At 41.2% G+C, this 15,137-nt stretch overlaps 1 protein-coding gene across 1 annotated transcript in view; it reads right to left on the bottom strand.

Moving 5' to 3' along the window:
* Positions 1-15,137, bottom strand: part of COL4A4 (collagen type IV alpha 4 chain) — a 163,432-nt gene that overhangs the window by 27,600 nt on the left and 120,695 nt on the right. The window contains exons 36-41 of the mRNA XM_003821828.5: positions 14,173-14,280; positions 13,244-13,351; positions 4,650-4,721; positions 3,384-3,512; positions 3,181-3,291; positions 1,670-1,825 (exon numbers count right to left, since the gene is read on the bottom strand). Coding sequence (XP_003821876.2) covers positions 1,670-1,825; positions 3,181-3,291; positions 3,384-3,512; positions 4,650-4,721; positions 13,244-13,351; positions 14,173-14,280 — 684 coding nt within the window. The remainder of the gene's footprint in view (positions 1-1,669; positions 1,826-3,180; positions 3,292-3,383; positions 3,513-4,649; positions 4,722-13,243; positions 13,352-14,172; positions 14,281-15,137) is intronic.

The raw sequence follows: 15,137 nt of genomic DNA on the forward strand, positions 1-15,137 counted from the left end.
GCCTCCTGAGTAGCTGGGACTACAGGCACACACCACCATGCCCAGATAATTTTTTAATTTTTTTGTAGAGAGGGGGTCTCACTGTGTTGCCCAAGCTGGTCTTGAACTATACTGGCCTCCAGGGATCCTCACACCTTGGCCTCCCAAAGTGTTGGGATTATAGGCATGAACCACTGAGTCAAGCGGAAACTCTGTCCTTATGAGATTAGAAACTCTACTTAAATTTGTTCACTGCTATATTCCTGCAGGTGCCTAACAGATATTTGTCACTGTGTAAGTCATAAAAGGTAAACTGAGGAAACTCACTCTCTTTATAGTAAAGCACTGTTTGGCCTTTATATTCTCTGGACTGGGAGTCAAGAAGCATGATTAGTGGTTCCACCAATATTTCTAACTCCCTGTGTATTCTTATGTAGATCACTGGTATTCATATGGTGTTTTATTTCCTCAGTCCTGAACTTCATGTCCAGGTAGAGATTTATTCCCTAGAGTAACTAAGGAGGAGGAGTGTTAGCCAGCCCCTTCCTCCTTCCTCTTGGTGACTAGAGTGTTAGCACGTCAGTCCAATTCTGAAGTTCAATAAGTGGAAGCCTACTTACCCATAGATTTGAGCCACATTCTCTAAAATTGATTTCATTGCTAATACAGATGAACAGGCTTGCTCCATACTGTTCTACAGGCTGTGCACTGCACAATTCCACAGATGCCATTTGCACTATAGTCATGGCGGCCTCACAGTGATTTTTATCTGTGACCTAATCTTTTGCCTTATTTCACACTTGGTTCAGAACTCAGGCAAGGTGCTCGTTACTGGGCTCCTTTTGCAAATTTCAACTGTTGCTTTTCTGATATCCAGCTTCCTTATTTATGAAATAGGGAAGTTAAAATGGATACTTATTAGTCATCTTTTTTCAACAAAAAGCTTCTTTGAACCTAAAAACTCTCTGAAATTCTGGTGACCAAAAACTGATCTCCCCAAATATTAGCAGTTGGATAAAAATTGATTAAAATAAATATTTTAACCTCAAATACTGGGGAAATTCAGTGATTCGGGATCTTTGCAGGAATATAAAAAAGCAAAGTCAGCAGTCTAAAACTAAGCTGTCCAATACAGAAGCTTCTAACCATACATGGCTAGTTAGCACTTGAAATGTGGCCAGTCCAACCTGAGCTGTGCTGTCAGTGTGGAACACACATGGGATTTCAAAAGCAGGAAGAAGGAGTGGCTTACTTGCAAAAGGAATTAGGTTTGCACAATCAGCTCAATTATCTCATTGATAAATGTATATTAACTATATGTTAAAATAAAAATATTTAAATATATTATGTTAAATCACATAAAGTATGAAAGTTCACTTGTTTTTACTTGTTAAAATGTGTCTACTATATTTTTAAATTGCACATGTGGCTTGCATTACATTTCTACTGTTCAATTCTGGCCTGGAAGATTATCAAGAGTATTATTAGGGGCTAAAGATGAACTTGTGTTTCTTCCTTTTACTTGTCCAACTTTGACCCAAACTTCAGGACACTTTGGGGAAATAAGGACATTTTGGAAGATAGTCACTTTGTTTGCATAGGAAATAGAAATGGCGGCACAGTACCCCAGACCCTCAAGGGTAAGATAAGCAAGTTGTTCACATATTACTTAACGGAACAACATTCATACCTTTCTGGCCATCTTTTCCATCACATCCTGGAAAGCCTTTGTATCCTGGAGGGCCTGGTGGGCCAGGGGGACCTGGTGGCCCTGGTAGACCACAGTCACCTGGCTCCCCTCTCAGAAGGTCAACACTCCCAGGGAGGCCTGGAGGCCCAGGTGCTCCTGACCACAGAGAAGAGACAAAAATATTCTTTTAGTCAAAGACGAATGTGTATACTGGCTGCTTGACAGCTTCCGAAGAAAAACAATTCAATGACTTGCAAGCAAGGAATAAAGAGAATTAGAAGAATAAGAAAGTCAATGATAACAGAAATGAAATAGAATGAATCATAATACCAAGTTGAGAAATGGTGTAGATAATGGGTTGGTAACTGTTAGACAAAATGAACCCAAGCAAAACCTTCCTTCCCTTCAAAGTCATTCCTGTTGAAAATATCATTTTGGGTTTTTGTTTGCATTGCCATCTAACTGCTTTAATAAGATGGATGGATGGATGGATGGATGGATGGATGGATGGATGGATAGACGGTTGGATGGATAGATAAGATGGATGGATGGATGGATATGTGGATAGATGGTTGGATGGACGGATGGATGGATGGATGGATGGATGGATGGATGGATGGATGGATGGATGGATGGATAGACTGATGGACAGATAGACAGGCATTTGAGGAAATACGTCTGGTGGGAAAGGAATGTTCACTCGATTAAATTTATAATCCTAATGGAAAACAAGTTCCCACAAATAGGAATAAATTGACCCCAATTATATTCCTACTTAGCTTCTGTACTTCTTAGCACACTTTTGAGAGCTTTATTATTTTCAGTGTATGATCCCTAAAATCCTAAAGATTCAAAGATGATGGGCGTGTGTCTTTATGGAAGAGTTCTAAGAGCTTGTATGAATGCAATTGCCTGCATTTAGCAAGATATCACACGGAGCCACACTCTTCTCCCAACTCCCAACCCAGCTCTAGCCTAAACCTACTTGGTCAGCTTAGTAATGACTTCCAACATCTTTCCTTACCAAAGTTTGTCCCTGTGAAGTGATGAAAGAAACAACATGTACTGTCAGCAGCACATGAAGAGACTGTTTCTTGTGTGCCACAAGCCTGCATCCTGTCACTCTGGGCTAGTGCCAGTGGTTTATGTGACAGTGGCTAGAGACCAACAAGGAGGGTGCGATTCCCACTTGCCACCCACTTCTGAAGACATTTGGTCAGCATCAAGCTGGTGATAAGAAACGCTTGCTTATCAGTTTCTAGCCTGAAGAGACGAGGGTCTAACAGAGCTGAAATTGAAGAGAGGGCCAAGTCCTGGGTCCTGGATATGGTCCTGAGAGCCCACCACTACCCAAAGTCCCACCCTAACTGTGTCCCACTTATCCACCTGCTAAGCTGATGGGGGGCTGCTTCAGTGCTTCTATTCTGCCACTCTCTGGTCCCACATTCCTCCAGAGCTGGCAGCATCTAACAAAGGGAGCACTGCCATCCTTTGTCATGATTCTCTCATACCTCTTGGGCCATCAGGACCAGGAGGTCCCTGATCTCCAGGTGGACCCGGGTCAGGAATGTCCTTAGGAGCTCTTCCTGTGGCACCTGCAGGACCAGGTGGTCCTGAACTCCCTAAGAAGAGACATGTTCACATGTTATCCTCATTGCATTTGGAAGGTTTTGGTTTAGTTATTGAAAGAAGGGCAAAGCATGCTACAGCTTACCTGGGGGTCCTGGGGGACCTTTTTCTCCACGAGGACCTGGAGGAGAGATTCCTGGGCTCCCAGGGTCTCCTCTCTCCCCTTTTAGCCCAGGTATTCCCACTGGACCAGGTGGCCCCACATCATGCAAACCTTAATGGGGAAAACAGAATTAATACTATATCTTCTCTTTTCTTGTCCCTGTTATAGTGCCTGAAAAGGAACCACTTCCCAATAGCGGCAGAGGAGTGGCTGGTTCTGCAGACACCAACCACTGGTTGCAGTGGTGATCCAAATGTCTGCACCATTTCTCTCTTAGGACCTATCACACTGGTCAGCCATAAGTTTTATTTCTTTTATAGTTATTTTCCAGATTTTAAAAAACAACAACTTAGAGGCAATATCAACCTCCCACCTCTACAATGGAAAGAGTAAAAACAAATGAGATACAATAAGTAATTATGCATAAGTTGCTTTGAAATTTGAGGTGGAAACTGGCATGATTAGAACTATTGTGGAATTTCACACTGGGAAGGAAGGACATCAGTGTTTTCTTGGAAGGCACACACATTTAATCTGACTATTTGGAGGATCTACTAAATGAATCTTAAGTGACTATATTGCTGGATCTTCCAAACTAGAAAGACTTCACCTCTCTCCAACAATAAATTCAAACCTAGCAGCACAATTCCTGTTCCCCAGGGTCACTCAAATTTGCATGTTAGGTTTCAGCTACTTTGTCTGATCATAAGCGGTTTTTCTGAGAAAGTAACACAACAAATGTGCATTATACTAACAGAACAAGATACACTTGTCAAAGATTAACCTATTTGTGGTATGAAAATGACAGCAAATTGTGGAGGTATTTTGTTTTAGCAGTGGCCATAAAAGGATGCTATTAGTACTAATTTGACCCATGTGGTCAAACATAGCATTACTATACTTAATACAAAAATTCTAAAATCCCCAGCTATTTACTTGTTAGGATAACATTTTGAAATCTGGCTCAATTGTTCAGAGTACTTTTAGTGGACAGAAAATTCCAAGCAATACCAACAAAAGACACTGTTAACCAACCATTCCTTCTTAAATAGGGTTTTCTCAAATGTCCTTTTCATATGTCATTTTCAGCACTAAAAATAGCTCCAACAGTGTGTCTCTAACCTAAGCCAGTTTTTTTCAGTTTTGCCTCCAAATCTCATGAAGTGCAGAAATACCAGGGAGGGTACCACTTTCTCTCATGAACCATGGACTGAAGCTCAGTCTGTTACGAATCGATTAGGTGCTTACCTGAAGCACCTTTAGTTCCTTTCTGACCTTTCAATCCATGCAAGCCGTTCAGGCCAGGTGATCCGGAGGGACCTGAAAAACACCACAGGCCTGTGACCCAAAGGAAGACCAGCCACCGGTACTCACTCTAGCCACAAACGCAGGCACTGCCCAGCAGAGGGCGCGTTGCTGGGGCCAGCAAACAACTCTGAGCGTCTGGACTTCATCAGGGTGGAAACCCAGGCCCAGGACTATTTAACACATTCATCCGATAAAGATTTTCTGCCAAGACAGCTTAACACAAACATTTCTTTGGTTTTAAAGTACTGCTGTTGGTTTCTGATCCTATCGTGACCAGATATGGTCTAGAATTACTGAATCTTGGCATAGGAAGTGACCTTTGATTTTATGACAATAAAATCACCCTACATGAGGAAAGAGATCGGATGGGAGCAAATCCAGGCCTCACACCTCCCAGGCTTGGGGTCACTGCACCCTCCCAGGGGCTGCAGGCTCTGGTTTCTTCAGGATCTACTCATGGAGATGCAGTCAGACGAGAGGACGCATGGCGCCTGTGGCATGCTGGCAAATGCTTGCCCTGCGATGCTCAGGCCTGCATGGCGAGTGTGGCTCCAGCTATTGCTTTGCAGTCACTTCTTTCACAACCATTCTGATGCCTTTCTGCAGAACCTAAGTTTATTTTGCGATGATCACTGAAAACTCCCGTCTGTGTAAACAGACATTACCCCACTGATGCCTGTGCCTTCTCTCAGAACCTTCTGTTTAGTTCTCCAAAGAGCCGTCCACCAGCCTGGCTTGACTGAAGTTGTCGCTAAACACTTCCAGTGGAAAATTTTTTTTAAGGTTTTTTATCAACGTATGTTGAGTTGTGTTGAAGTTGTCTGAACGAGAGCCTTTTCAAATGACACTTCTTGATGGCCCTTGGTAAAGTTGGAGGAGGAGAGGCAAGGAAGAAAGCAGGTAAGGAATATTTATCGAGCATCTCCAGGGCACTGAGCCATCTGCTGGGTGCCTTCTCACAAGTCCTGTCCCACTGATGGCTATGAGCACTGAAGCTTCTTCCCAGCCTCTGGTCAAGCCTGGAAAACTTCCTATCTCATCAGTAGATCTTCCACCCAGTAGCTGTTGTTTTTTTTAAAATTTATTTATTTATTTACTATTATACTTTAAGTTTTAGGGTACATGTGCACAATGTGCAGGTTAGTTACATATGTATACATGTGCCATGCTGGTGCGCTGCACCCACTAACTCGTCATCTAGCATTAGGTATATCTCCCAATGCTATCCCTCCCCCCTCCCCCCACCCCACAACAGTCCCGAGAGTGTGATGTTCCCCTTCCTGTGTCCATGTGTTCTCATTGTTCAATTCCCACCTATGAGTGAGAATATGCGATGTTTGGTTTTTTGTTCTTGCGATAGTTTACTGAGAATGATGATTTCCAATTTCATCCATGTCCCTACAAAGGACATGAACTCATCATTTTTTATGGCTGCATAGTATTCCATGGTGTATAGAGCCTCTCGGTGCACAGCCAGCCTGTTTACTTAGTGTAGGGTCACATCTCTCAAATTTGGGATAAAAATACCATCAGCTTATAAGGTTGAACACAGAAGGTGCCCCTCACCTACCCCCGTGATATAGGACCCCCTTGATTGTTGATGTCCACCCCACACTGTGAAACAATCATGTCTTTGGGTGACTGTCTCCCCTGCTCAAGGGTAAATAGGAGTTCAAGACTAGGTCCTATGGATGTGTTCAATAAACGTTTGTTGAGTGAGTGAATGAAAAAATACGGAACAAGGTGGATGAGGGAGAAAGCTACAAAAAGGAGCAGGGTAGAATTTTTATTTGTATGCCATATCTTTCTTTAGTAGATTTACAGGACAAATATAATTTACAGAAGTTAGAGGTATCAGTCTGCATATAAATAATTCAAGTGCTAATTATTGTCTATTCATTTTAAGCAAGTCCTCTATGTATTCTTATTAGAAGCTGGCATAGTTAGTTGCTTCCATTCTATTTATCATCAGTACTTGAAACAGACAGTCATTATTCTTTTAAGATCTAAGATTTAGATTGGTTCAAATGAGCCATATTCTCGTGCACCAAAAAAAAAAAAAATGGGAATGTATCTTTATTTTCCCCAAATCTCTTATTCCTGATCACTTTTTTACAGTTCTGGCTTAGTTTATTCTCCAATCCTCTTTCCTATTTTATGAGCCAACGTTTCAAGTTTGCACCAAAAGAACACACAGACCTTCTTTATCTGCCAAATCTGGATATTTATTGCAATCTATCTGAAATGATAATAAATTTTCGGGGGGACCACTTCACTATTTCCACATGTTTTGATCTCCAGCTTTAGTCACCAAGATTGATGGCTTGGGGACTTGGCTGGGGTGGAATGTCTCTGCTTCTGCCAGCTCTCCATTGTCACATCAACACATCCAGATCCTAGGTTGTCACGGTCCCAGCCTCTCGCCATTGTTGAACTGGCCGACCCTTATCTGACCCAATGTTATCGTTCTAAATTGAATGCAGCTACATCTGAGTAGGGTTGTAAGGGTAATTTTTCCTTTTTACTGAAAGCTTTTTATCAATCCCATCTCTAAATCAGAAAGTTGTTCATGCATAAAATATATACAGTGCAGATGAGAGGCAATTAGGCTAACAAAGCACATTTCTGGGTAATGAGGAATTTTTATTCACCTCTCTGGTCGTCCTCCTGCTAAACAACCATCATTTAAGGCTGCAGCACACTGCACTTTCAGGCTGGGTGCTCTTTCTCTAGTCAGTGAATGTAACCTCCAATCCAGCTGGAATTGTGGCTCCCATCTTTGTTAGCCAGCGAACTCTTTATGACTGCATTCCCACTCTCAGGCTGTATTTTGTTCTAAAGCCTGAAAACATTACTCGACATACCCAAGAGCTTTTATATGGGCTCATACTTTTAACACATAGGGTGACCAACGTGTCCCTGTTTGCCTGCGACTTCTTCCTGGTTTTAGCACTGAAATTTCTACATCCTGAAATACCCACTCAGGCCCAGGCAAAACGGGACAGCTGCTCACCCTAACTTCAAAGCTGATGGGAAGAGAGATCTTTGTGACTATAAGTAATGGTTGAAAAACCTGGAAGATTCTTATTAACAAAGATTCCGAAATAAGATTTAAATATTTTTTGTATCAGCAAATATGTGAGTGCCTACTAAGGGTGTAAGATATGGTTTCCTAATGCACAGAGTCTGCCCCAGATGTACCTCCTGGCAGGTGCTGTCAAGACGATGCGGGACAAGTCTATCCCTGACTTGACAGAACAAACAGGCAATTACATCCAGTGTGGTAAGTGCTGTGGGGGAAGGGCAGGAGGGGAGTAATCTAGTAAAAAAAAGGGGGGGAGAATATTTCCATGATGTTCATAGCTCTACGGGACATGGCATCTCTTTTCTGAGGAAAGCCATTTCCAGATTCTTTTTTCTTATGAAACATTTTACTTGCTACCAGTAAATATGGATACAAAATCCATATTCTTTCCAGTTCTTGTCATGCTACAGATAATATTCTTTAGGTTTTCATTATTTCAATCTTATATTACTTTCCAACTAGGAACTGGGTGTTCTCCTTTTAAAGGGCATTTGTACTTAAAGTCTAGGAATCAAGCCATTTTATTATGATGATGATGATACTTTAAGTTCTGGGATACATGTACAGAATGTGCAGGTTTACATAGGTATACATGTGCCATGGTGGTTTGCTGCACCCATCAACCCGACATCTGTATTAGGTATTTCTCCTAATGCTATCCCTCCCCTAGCCTCTCACCCACTGACAGGCCCCAGTGTGTGATATTCCTCTCCCTGTGTCCATGTGTTCTCATTGTTTAGCTCCCACTTATGAGTGAGAACATGTGGTGTTTGGTTTTCTGTTCCTGTGTTAGTTTGCTGAGAATGATGGTTTTCAGCTTCATCCATGTCCCTGCAAAGGACATGCACTCATCCTTTTTTTATGGCTGCATAGTATTCCATGGTGTACATGTGCCACATTTTCTTTATCCAGTCTATCATTGATGGGCATTTGGGTTGGTTCCAAGTCTTTGCTATTGTGAATAGTGCTGCAATAAACATACATTTGCATAGGTCTTTATAGTAGAATGATTTATAATCCTTTGGGTATAAACCCAGTAATGGGATCACTGGGTCAAATGGAATTTCTGGTTCTAGATCCTTGAGGAATCGCCACACTGTCTTCCACAACGGTTGAACTAATTTACACTTCCACCAACAGTGTAAAAGCATTCCTATTTCTCCACATCCTCTCCAGCATCTGTTGTTTCCTGACTTTTTAATGATTGCCATTCTAACTGGTGTGAGATGGTATCTCATTGTGGTTTTGATTTGCATTTCTCTAATGACCACTGATGATGAGCTTTTTTTTTTTCATATGTTTGTTGGCTGCATAAATGTCTTTTTGAGAAGTGTCTGTTTATATCCTTCGCCCACTTTTTGATGGGGTTGTTTCTTTCTTGTAAATTTGTTTGAATTCCTTGTAGATTGTCAGATGGATAGACTGCAAAAATTTTCTCCCATTCTGTAGGTTGCCTGTTCACTCTGATGATAGTTTCTTTGCTGTGCAGAAGCTCTTTAGTTTAATTAGATCCCATTTGTCAATTTTGGCTTTTGTTGCCACTGCTTTAGGTGTTTTAGCCATGAAGTCTTTGCCCATGCCTATGTCCTGAATGGTACTGTCTAGGTTTTCTTCTAGGATTTTTACGGTTTTAGGTCTTGTGTTTAAGTGTTTAATCCATCTTGAGTTAATTTTTGTATAAGGTGTAAGGAAGGGGTCCGGTTTCAGTATTCTGAATATGGCTAGCCAGTTTTTCCAACACCATTTATTAAATAGGGAACCCTTTCCCCATCGCTTGTTTTTGTCAGGTTTGTGGAAGATCAGATGGTTGTAGATGTGTGGAGTTATTTCTGAGGTCTCTGTTTTGTTCCATTGGTCAAGATATCTGTTTTGGTACCAGTACCATGCTGTTATGGTTACTGTAGCCTTGTACTATAGTTTGAAACCAGGTAGCCTGATGCCTCTGGCTTTACTCTTTTTGTTTAGGATTGTCTTGGCTATACAGGCTCTTTTTTGGTTCCATTTGAAATTTAAAGTAGTTTTTTGTAATTCTGTGAAGAAAGTCAATGGTAGCTGGAATCAAGCCATTTTTAGCATATGTTCAAGTTAAAGTTTAAATCTGATTGAACACAAGCAGGATGCAAAATCCATATGGCCTGTTCTAGCAGAGCAAACAGCTTTGAGTTCAGCAGCTGGTTTGTTCAAACAAGATAATCAGTCCCCTTGACTTAGTTAGAACATACTGCAAATATTTAGTTTCTCAGTTCAAAGTGTTTCTGCTGGAGTGTGGTTCATTTTTATATCAGCATGATAAGCTGCAACAATGAATTTATACTGCAGATGTTTTAACTTTTCAGAATGTATTTCACTGTTTTGTTTTGTGTTGTGGTTTTTAAAGACCGGTTGTTCTCTGAGCTGTTTGAAGTGAAACAGTGTCACTGCATGGTGATGGAGCACCACTGCAACATCTGTCTGTAGGTGGTATGAACATGCGAAGTAATATGTTCATTTCCTCACCTTCTCTTTTTAACACACTATTTCATAGCACGGAATTATGATGTGATTGGAGATTAATTTTGGGGTGATTTTGTTATGGATCAAATTTATTAGCTATTAGTTTTGTTTTGTTTTGTTTGAGACAGAGTCTTGCTCTGTCACCCAGGCTGGAGTTCAGTGATGCAATCTCAGTTCACTGCAACCTCCGCCTCCGGAGTTCTAGCGATTCTTCTGCCTCAGCTTCCCAAGTAGCTGGGACTACAGGCACCCGCCATCACGCTCACCTAATTTTTGTATTTTTTTAGTACAGATGGGGTTTCGCTATATGTTGGCCAGGCTGGTCTCGAACTCCTGACCTCAGCTGATCCGCCTGCCTCAGCCTCCCACAGTGCTGTGATTACAGGCATTAGCCACCACACCGGCCAGCTATTAGTTTTGTAATAGCATGCCATACTGAAGTTATGTGATAAATGCAAACAAATTCAAGGGAAAGAAAGATCAACAACAGTGGCATGAGCCCTGTCATTTTGACCAAATTGGGTGTATGTTTTTAAGCCACCAAGACACTTAAAAATCCTTGCTGTGTTACTGAACTGGGAGGGTAGGAAGAAGTGGAGGGTAGGAAAAAGTGGGAGTGGTTAATGATGACAAATGTTTTCTTTTGATTCTTTACCAACTGTCTTCCAGACACAAAAAAGTGTCAAAGAATACGCCATGAAGGCTGTAGAGATGGTCAGAGACAGGAAATGGCCACAATCACCATAGAAACTTTCAAAATAACAGAATGATCATTTGCCTGAAATCCTAAATTTATCATGAATTGCTGGAATTCATATTACTAAAAGTGTCAATGAAGACGGAGAACAGTACAAAGATGTCTTGTGAAGGGAACTTTTCCTATCAAGTTATGTGATTGCGTGAAAATACATGAGTATACCAACTCTTCAACATAAATGGCTCCTGTCTCCACAGAATTGCACCAAGTAATACCTACCACACTACAACTTCTGGAAAATTACAATTATTTCAAAGCTATCCAATGAGTGAAGAGGGCAAAGTGTGGGAAAATCGTATTTGAATTTTCAAAACAGTAAAAGGATTAATCCCAGAAGAAGGGGTTTCCTACTCAGTACCTTCTGAAAGGAGGGATTTTTTATTTTACCAGGATTTCGTATACATATGAGTCAATGAGCAAAGGCAGGTGGAAGGAGAAAGGAAGAAGAAATAGAGGAAACCTGGTTACAAGACTCTACCAAGTAAGCTGGAACCATCAGCTGTTGGTTCAGATAAGGACTGCAACCTCATAGCTACTAGCTCAGATATTCATTCTCCTATTTGTCCATTCATTCATACCACCAACCAGTATACTTGTTATTGACTGGGTCTCAAGGGTATATGAAATGTCCTTGCTTTTTAAAAAATCATACTCTGTTTGATGAGAAAAACCTCCAAACAAATGTGATACAACGTAAGTGTTATGCTAAAGATATGTTCAAAAATACCCATAGAAAAAATACTTTTTCTTTTTTTTTTTTTGGGATGGAGTCTTACTCTGTTGCCTAGGCTGGAGCGCAGTGGCACGATATTGGCTCACTGCAACCTCCACCTTCCAGGTTCAAGCAATTCTCCTGCCTCAGCCTCCTGAGTAGATGGGATTACAGGCATGCACCACCACACAGCTAATTTTTATATTTTAGTAGAGATGGAGTTTCACCATGTTGGCCAGGCTGGTCTCGAACTACTGACCTCAAGTGATCCGCCCACCTCAGCCTCCCAAAACTCTGGGATTACAGGCGTGAGCCACCTGGCCAAAAAAGTACTTTTTCTAAAGTGGAAGAAATGGACTGAAGAGGGGTTGATACCATGGATGAATGTGAGGGCATAAAGATTTGTTAATGACAAGTATTTTATATCATATTGTATTGTATTATATTATATTATAACCAGACTTTTATAACCAGTCCACTATTGCCTTTACAGACCAAGAAATTCAACCCAGAAAAAATTATTCTTGATCGAACAAAGATGATGAACACTAATTATTCTATATCTGTAGCACCTTATTGTTTTCTCTTCCACTTATCATGATCAGTAAATATATATTCATTTCCACATATATTATTAATGTCTTTCTCTCCTGCCATACTGTCAGCTCCATGAGGGCAGGAAGCAGGTACACCCAGCATCTAGCACAGACTCTAGGATAGTAGGAGCTTAAGCATAGGTGAAGGGAATACATGAATAATGGGCCTAAACATCATAAAAATCATTTGGCTAAATGCCTTCAGAAATAAGATGGTAGCAACCGGGCACTCACATCCTAGCACTTCAGGAGGCCGAGGCGGGTGGATCATTTGAGGTCAGGAGTTTGAGACCAGCCTGGCCAACATGGTGAAACCCTGTCTCCACTAAAAAATACAAAAATTAGTCAGGCATGGTGATGCGCACCTGTAATCCCAGCTACTTGGGAGGCTGAGGCAGGAGGATTGCTTGAACCTGGGAGGTGGAGGTTGCAGTGAGCTGAGATCGCATCACTGCACTCCAGCCTGGGCGACAGAGCAAGACACCATCAAAAAAAAGAAAAAAGAAAAGGAAAGAAAAGTAAAAAAGAAAGAGAGAGAGAGAGAAGGAAGGAAGGAAGGGGGGGGAGAGAGAGAGAGAGAGAGAAAGAGAGAAAGAGAAAGAAAGAAAGAAAGAAAGAAAGAAAGAAAGAAAGAAAGAAAGAAAGAAAGAAAGAAAGAAAAGAAAGAAAATGGTAGCACTACCATTCTCCCTGGTAGAAGGCAGGTCAGCTGACTGGATGGGCACTACCTGCAGCCCTGGCTAAGGAAGAGTAGGAAGATGCTAATGGCACCTACGGAAAAGAGTGGTATGACCAAGAGCAGGGTCACTCACTGGTACAGGAAGAAAACACCATCAATTTGCCCTCATTGGGCGGCATCTTTCTTGTGGGATGGGCTTCGTTTTGACTTACCTTTTATTCCTGGAGGACCTGGTATCCCTGGATCCCCCTGGAGGCCTCTTGGCCCAGGGTCTCCCATTTCTCCTGGCTGTCCCCTCAGCCCAGGCATCCCGTGATCACCTGAGGATGACAGGGAAGTTTTGCAGATGGCCAGATAATAAATGAGTTACATTCACTGCGAAAGTCATCTATGTTCTTAATATATGAGTAACAGAGAACATTGTCTAATTACTTTTTCTTCCTATACATCTTAACTCTAGGGAGAAAAATACATTTAAATTCAGGAGGAGAAAATACATTTCCAAATAAATGAAGTTGCCAACTATAGTTTTAAACTTTCTCTTTTTTTCTGAATTGGCAGGAAAAGTATCCATTAAAATACTGTGCTGTAAGTGTGACATCTGCCTTAGGTCTAAAGGAGGGGAAAACAAACAAACAAACAAACAAAACAGCATCCTGAATGGCAGGAGAAATGCAAAGGGCTAGAAAGGAGCTGCTATCTGGGCCAGACACAGTGGCTCATGCCTGTAATCCCGGCACTTTGGGAGGCTGAGACAGCCTCCCTGAGGTCGGGAGTTTGAGGCTACAGTGAGCTATGATTGTGCCACCACACTCCAGCCTTGTTAATAGAGTGAGGCCCTCTCTCTCTAAAAGAATAACAACTAAAAAGAAAGGAGTTGCTATCTGTCTGACCATTCCTTTGTGTCTGGTGCCATGCTAGGCACTTTACAGATGCTGTCTTAATCTACTCCAAGTCACTCAGTGAAACCCACTAGCTTATAGGTGAGGCATAGGTGAGTTTAAGTGACCTATCCAAAGTCACAGGTCTGGGAAATGGCAGAGCCATATCTGAATTTAGGTCTAATTAAAGACTGGTGGTTTCTGAAACACTCTGAGACACAAGAGTGCTCAGGAAGTCTCCAGATTTCCTTTCAAGGTACCTGGGCATCCTGGTGGTCCAGAGGAGCCAGGTGGCCCTGGCCTTCCAGGTGATCCTCTGGGCCCTTGAATACCAGGCAAGCCCTGCTCTCCGGATGCTCCAAAATGCCCTAAAGAAGGAAAGATCAAACATCAGAGTTGCTGTTTGAGACAGTGAATCTGTAAAATCACCAAGTTCAGCCCACCCTATTCTTTTCTATCCTTACTTTTTTAGTTTTAAATAGTTTCTATTGGAAAGGAAAATAACGTTAAGGAAAAATTGATAACAAAATGCCCATAATCCCACCAGCTTAACACAATTCTTCATATGTACATACATGTACAGATAATACCCACAATTTTATATTCTGGTTTTTAAAATTAGTGTTGTATCATAAGTAATTTTCCAAGTTTATATTGGTTTTCCTAATTATCATTTTTAAGTGAATGGCCAGTAGCTTTTTGAGTCAATCTTAACTAAATTAACTAATTCAATTTCTTTTACTATTGGCCGTTTAAGTTATCTCTAACTCTGCTGTTATCCATAATGCTCTTTATATATCTCTTGTCAATTTTGTTTCTCCTATTAAATTGTTTCCTTAGGAAAAATTCCTAGGAGTAGAATTTCTGGATAAATAGCATGATATTTTCGTATTTTCAAATGCATTTTAAATGCTGAAGTATTCTAAAGTACATCACACCGTAGTGTAATTCCATCCCTAAATACTTCAGGAGGTAAGAAGTCTGAAAAATAAGAACGTTTTTCTACATTGCCAAAATAACATTTTGCAGCCAAGAAAATTAATAGCAATTCTTAATACCCTCAAACATTCATCCCATACTTGAATCCCCCCAATTATCCCCTTAATGTCTTTCACAGATGGTTTGTCCACACCACGTTCCATCCCAGAATCACCCATAACATCTAATGGATAGGTCTCTTCAATTTCTAAAAATTTAAAGCAGTCCTTTTCCTATGACAGTGACT

This window comes from Pan paniscus, chromosome 13 (assembly GCF_029289425.2).
Source record: "Pan paniscus chromosome 13, NHGRI_mPanPan1-v2.0_pri, whole genome shotgun sequence".
In the NCBI taxonomy this organism is placed as follows: domain Eukaryota; kingdom Metazoa; phylum Chordata; class Mammalia; order Primates; family Hominidae; genus Pan; species Pan paniscus.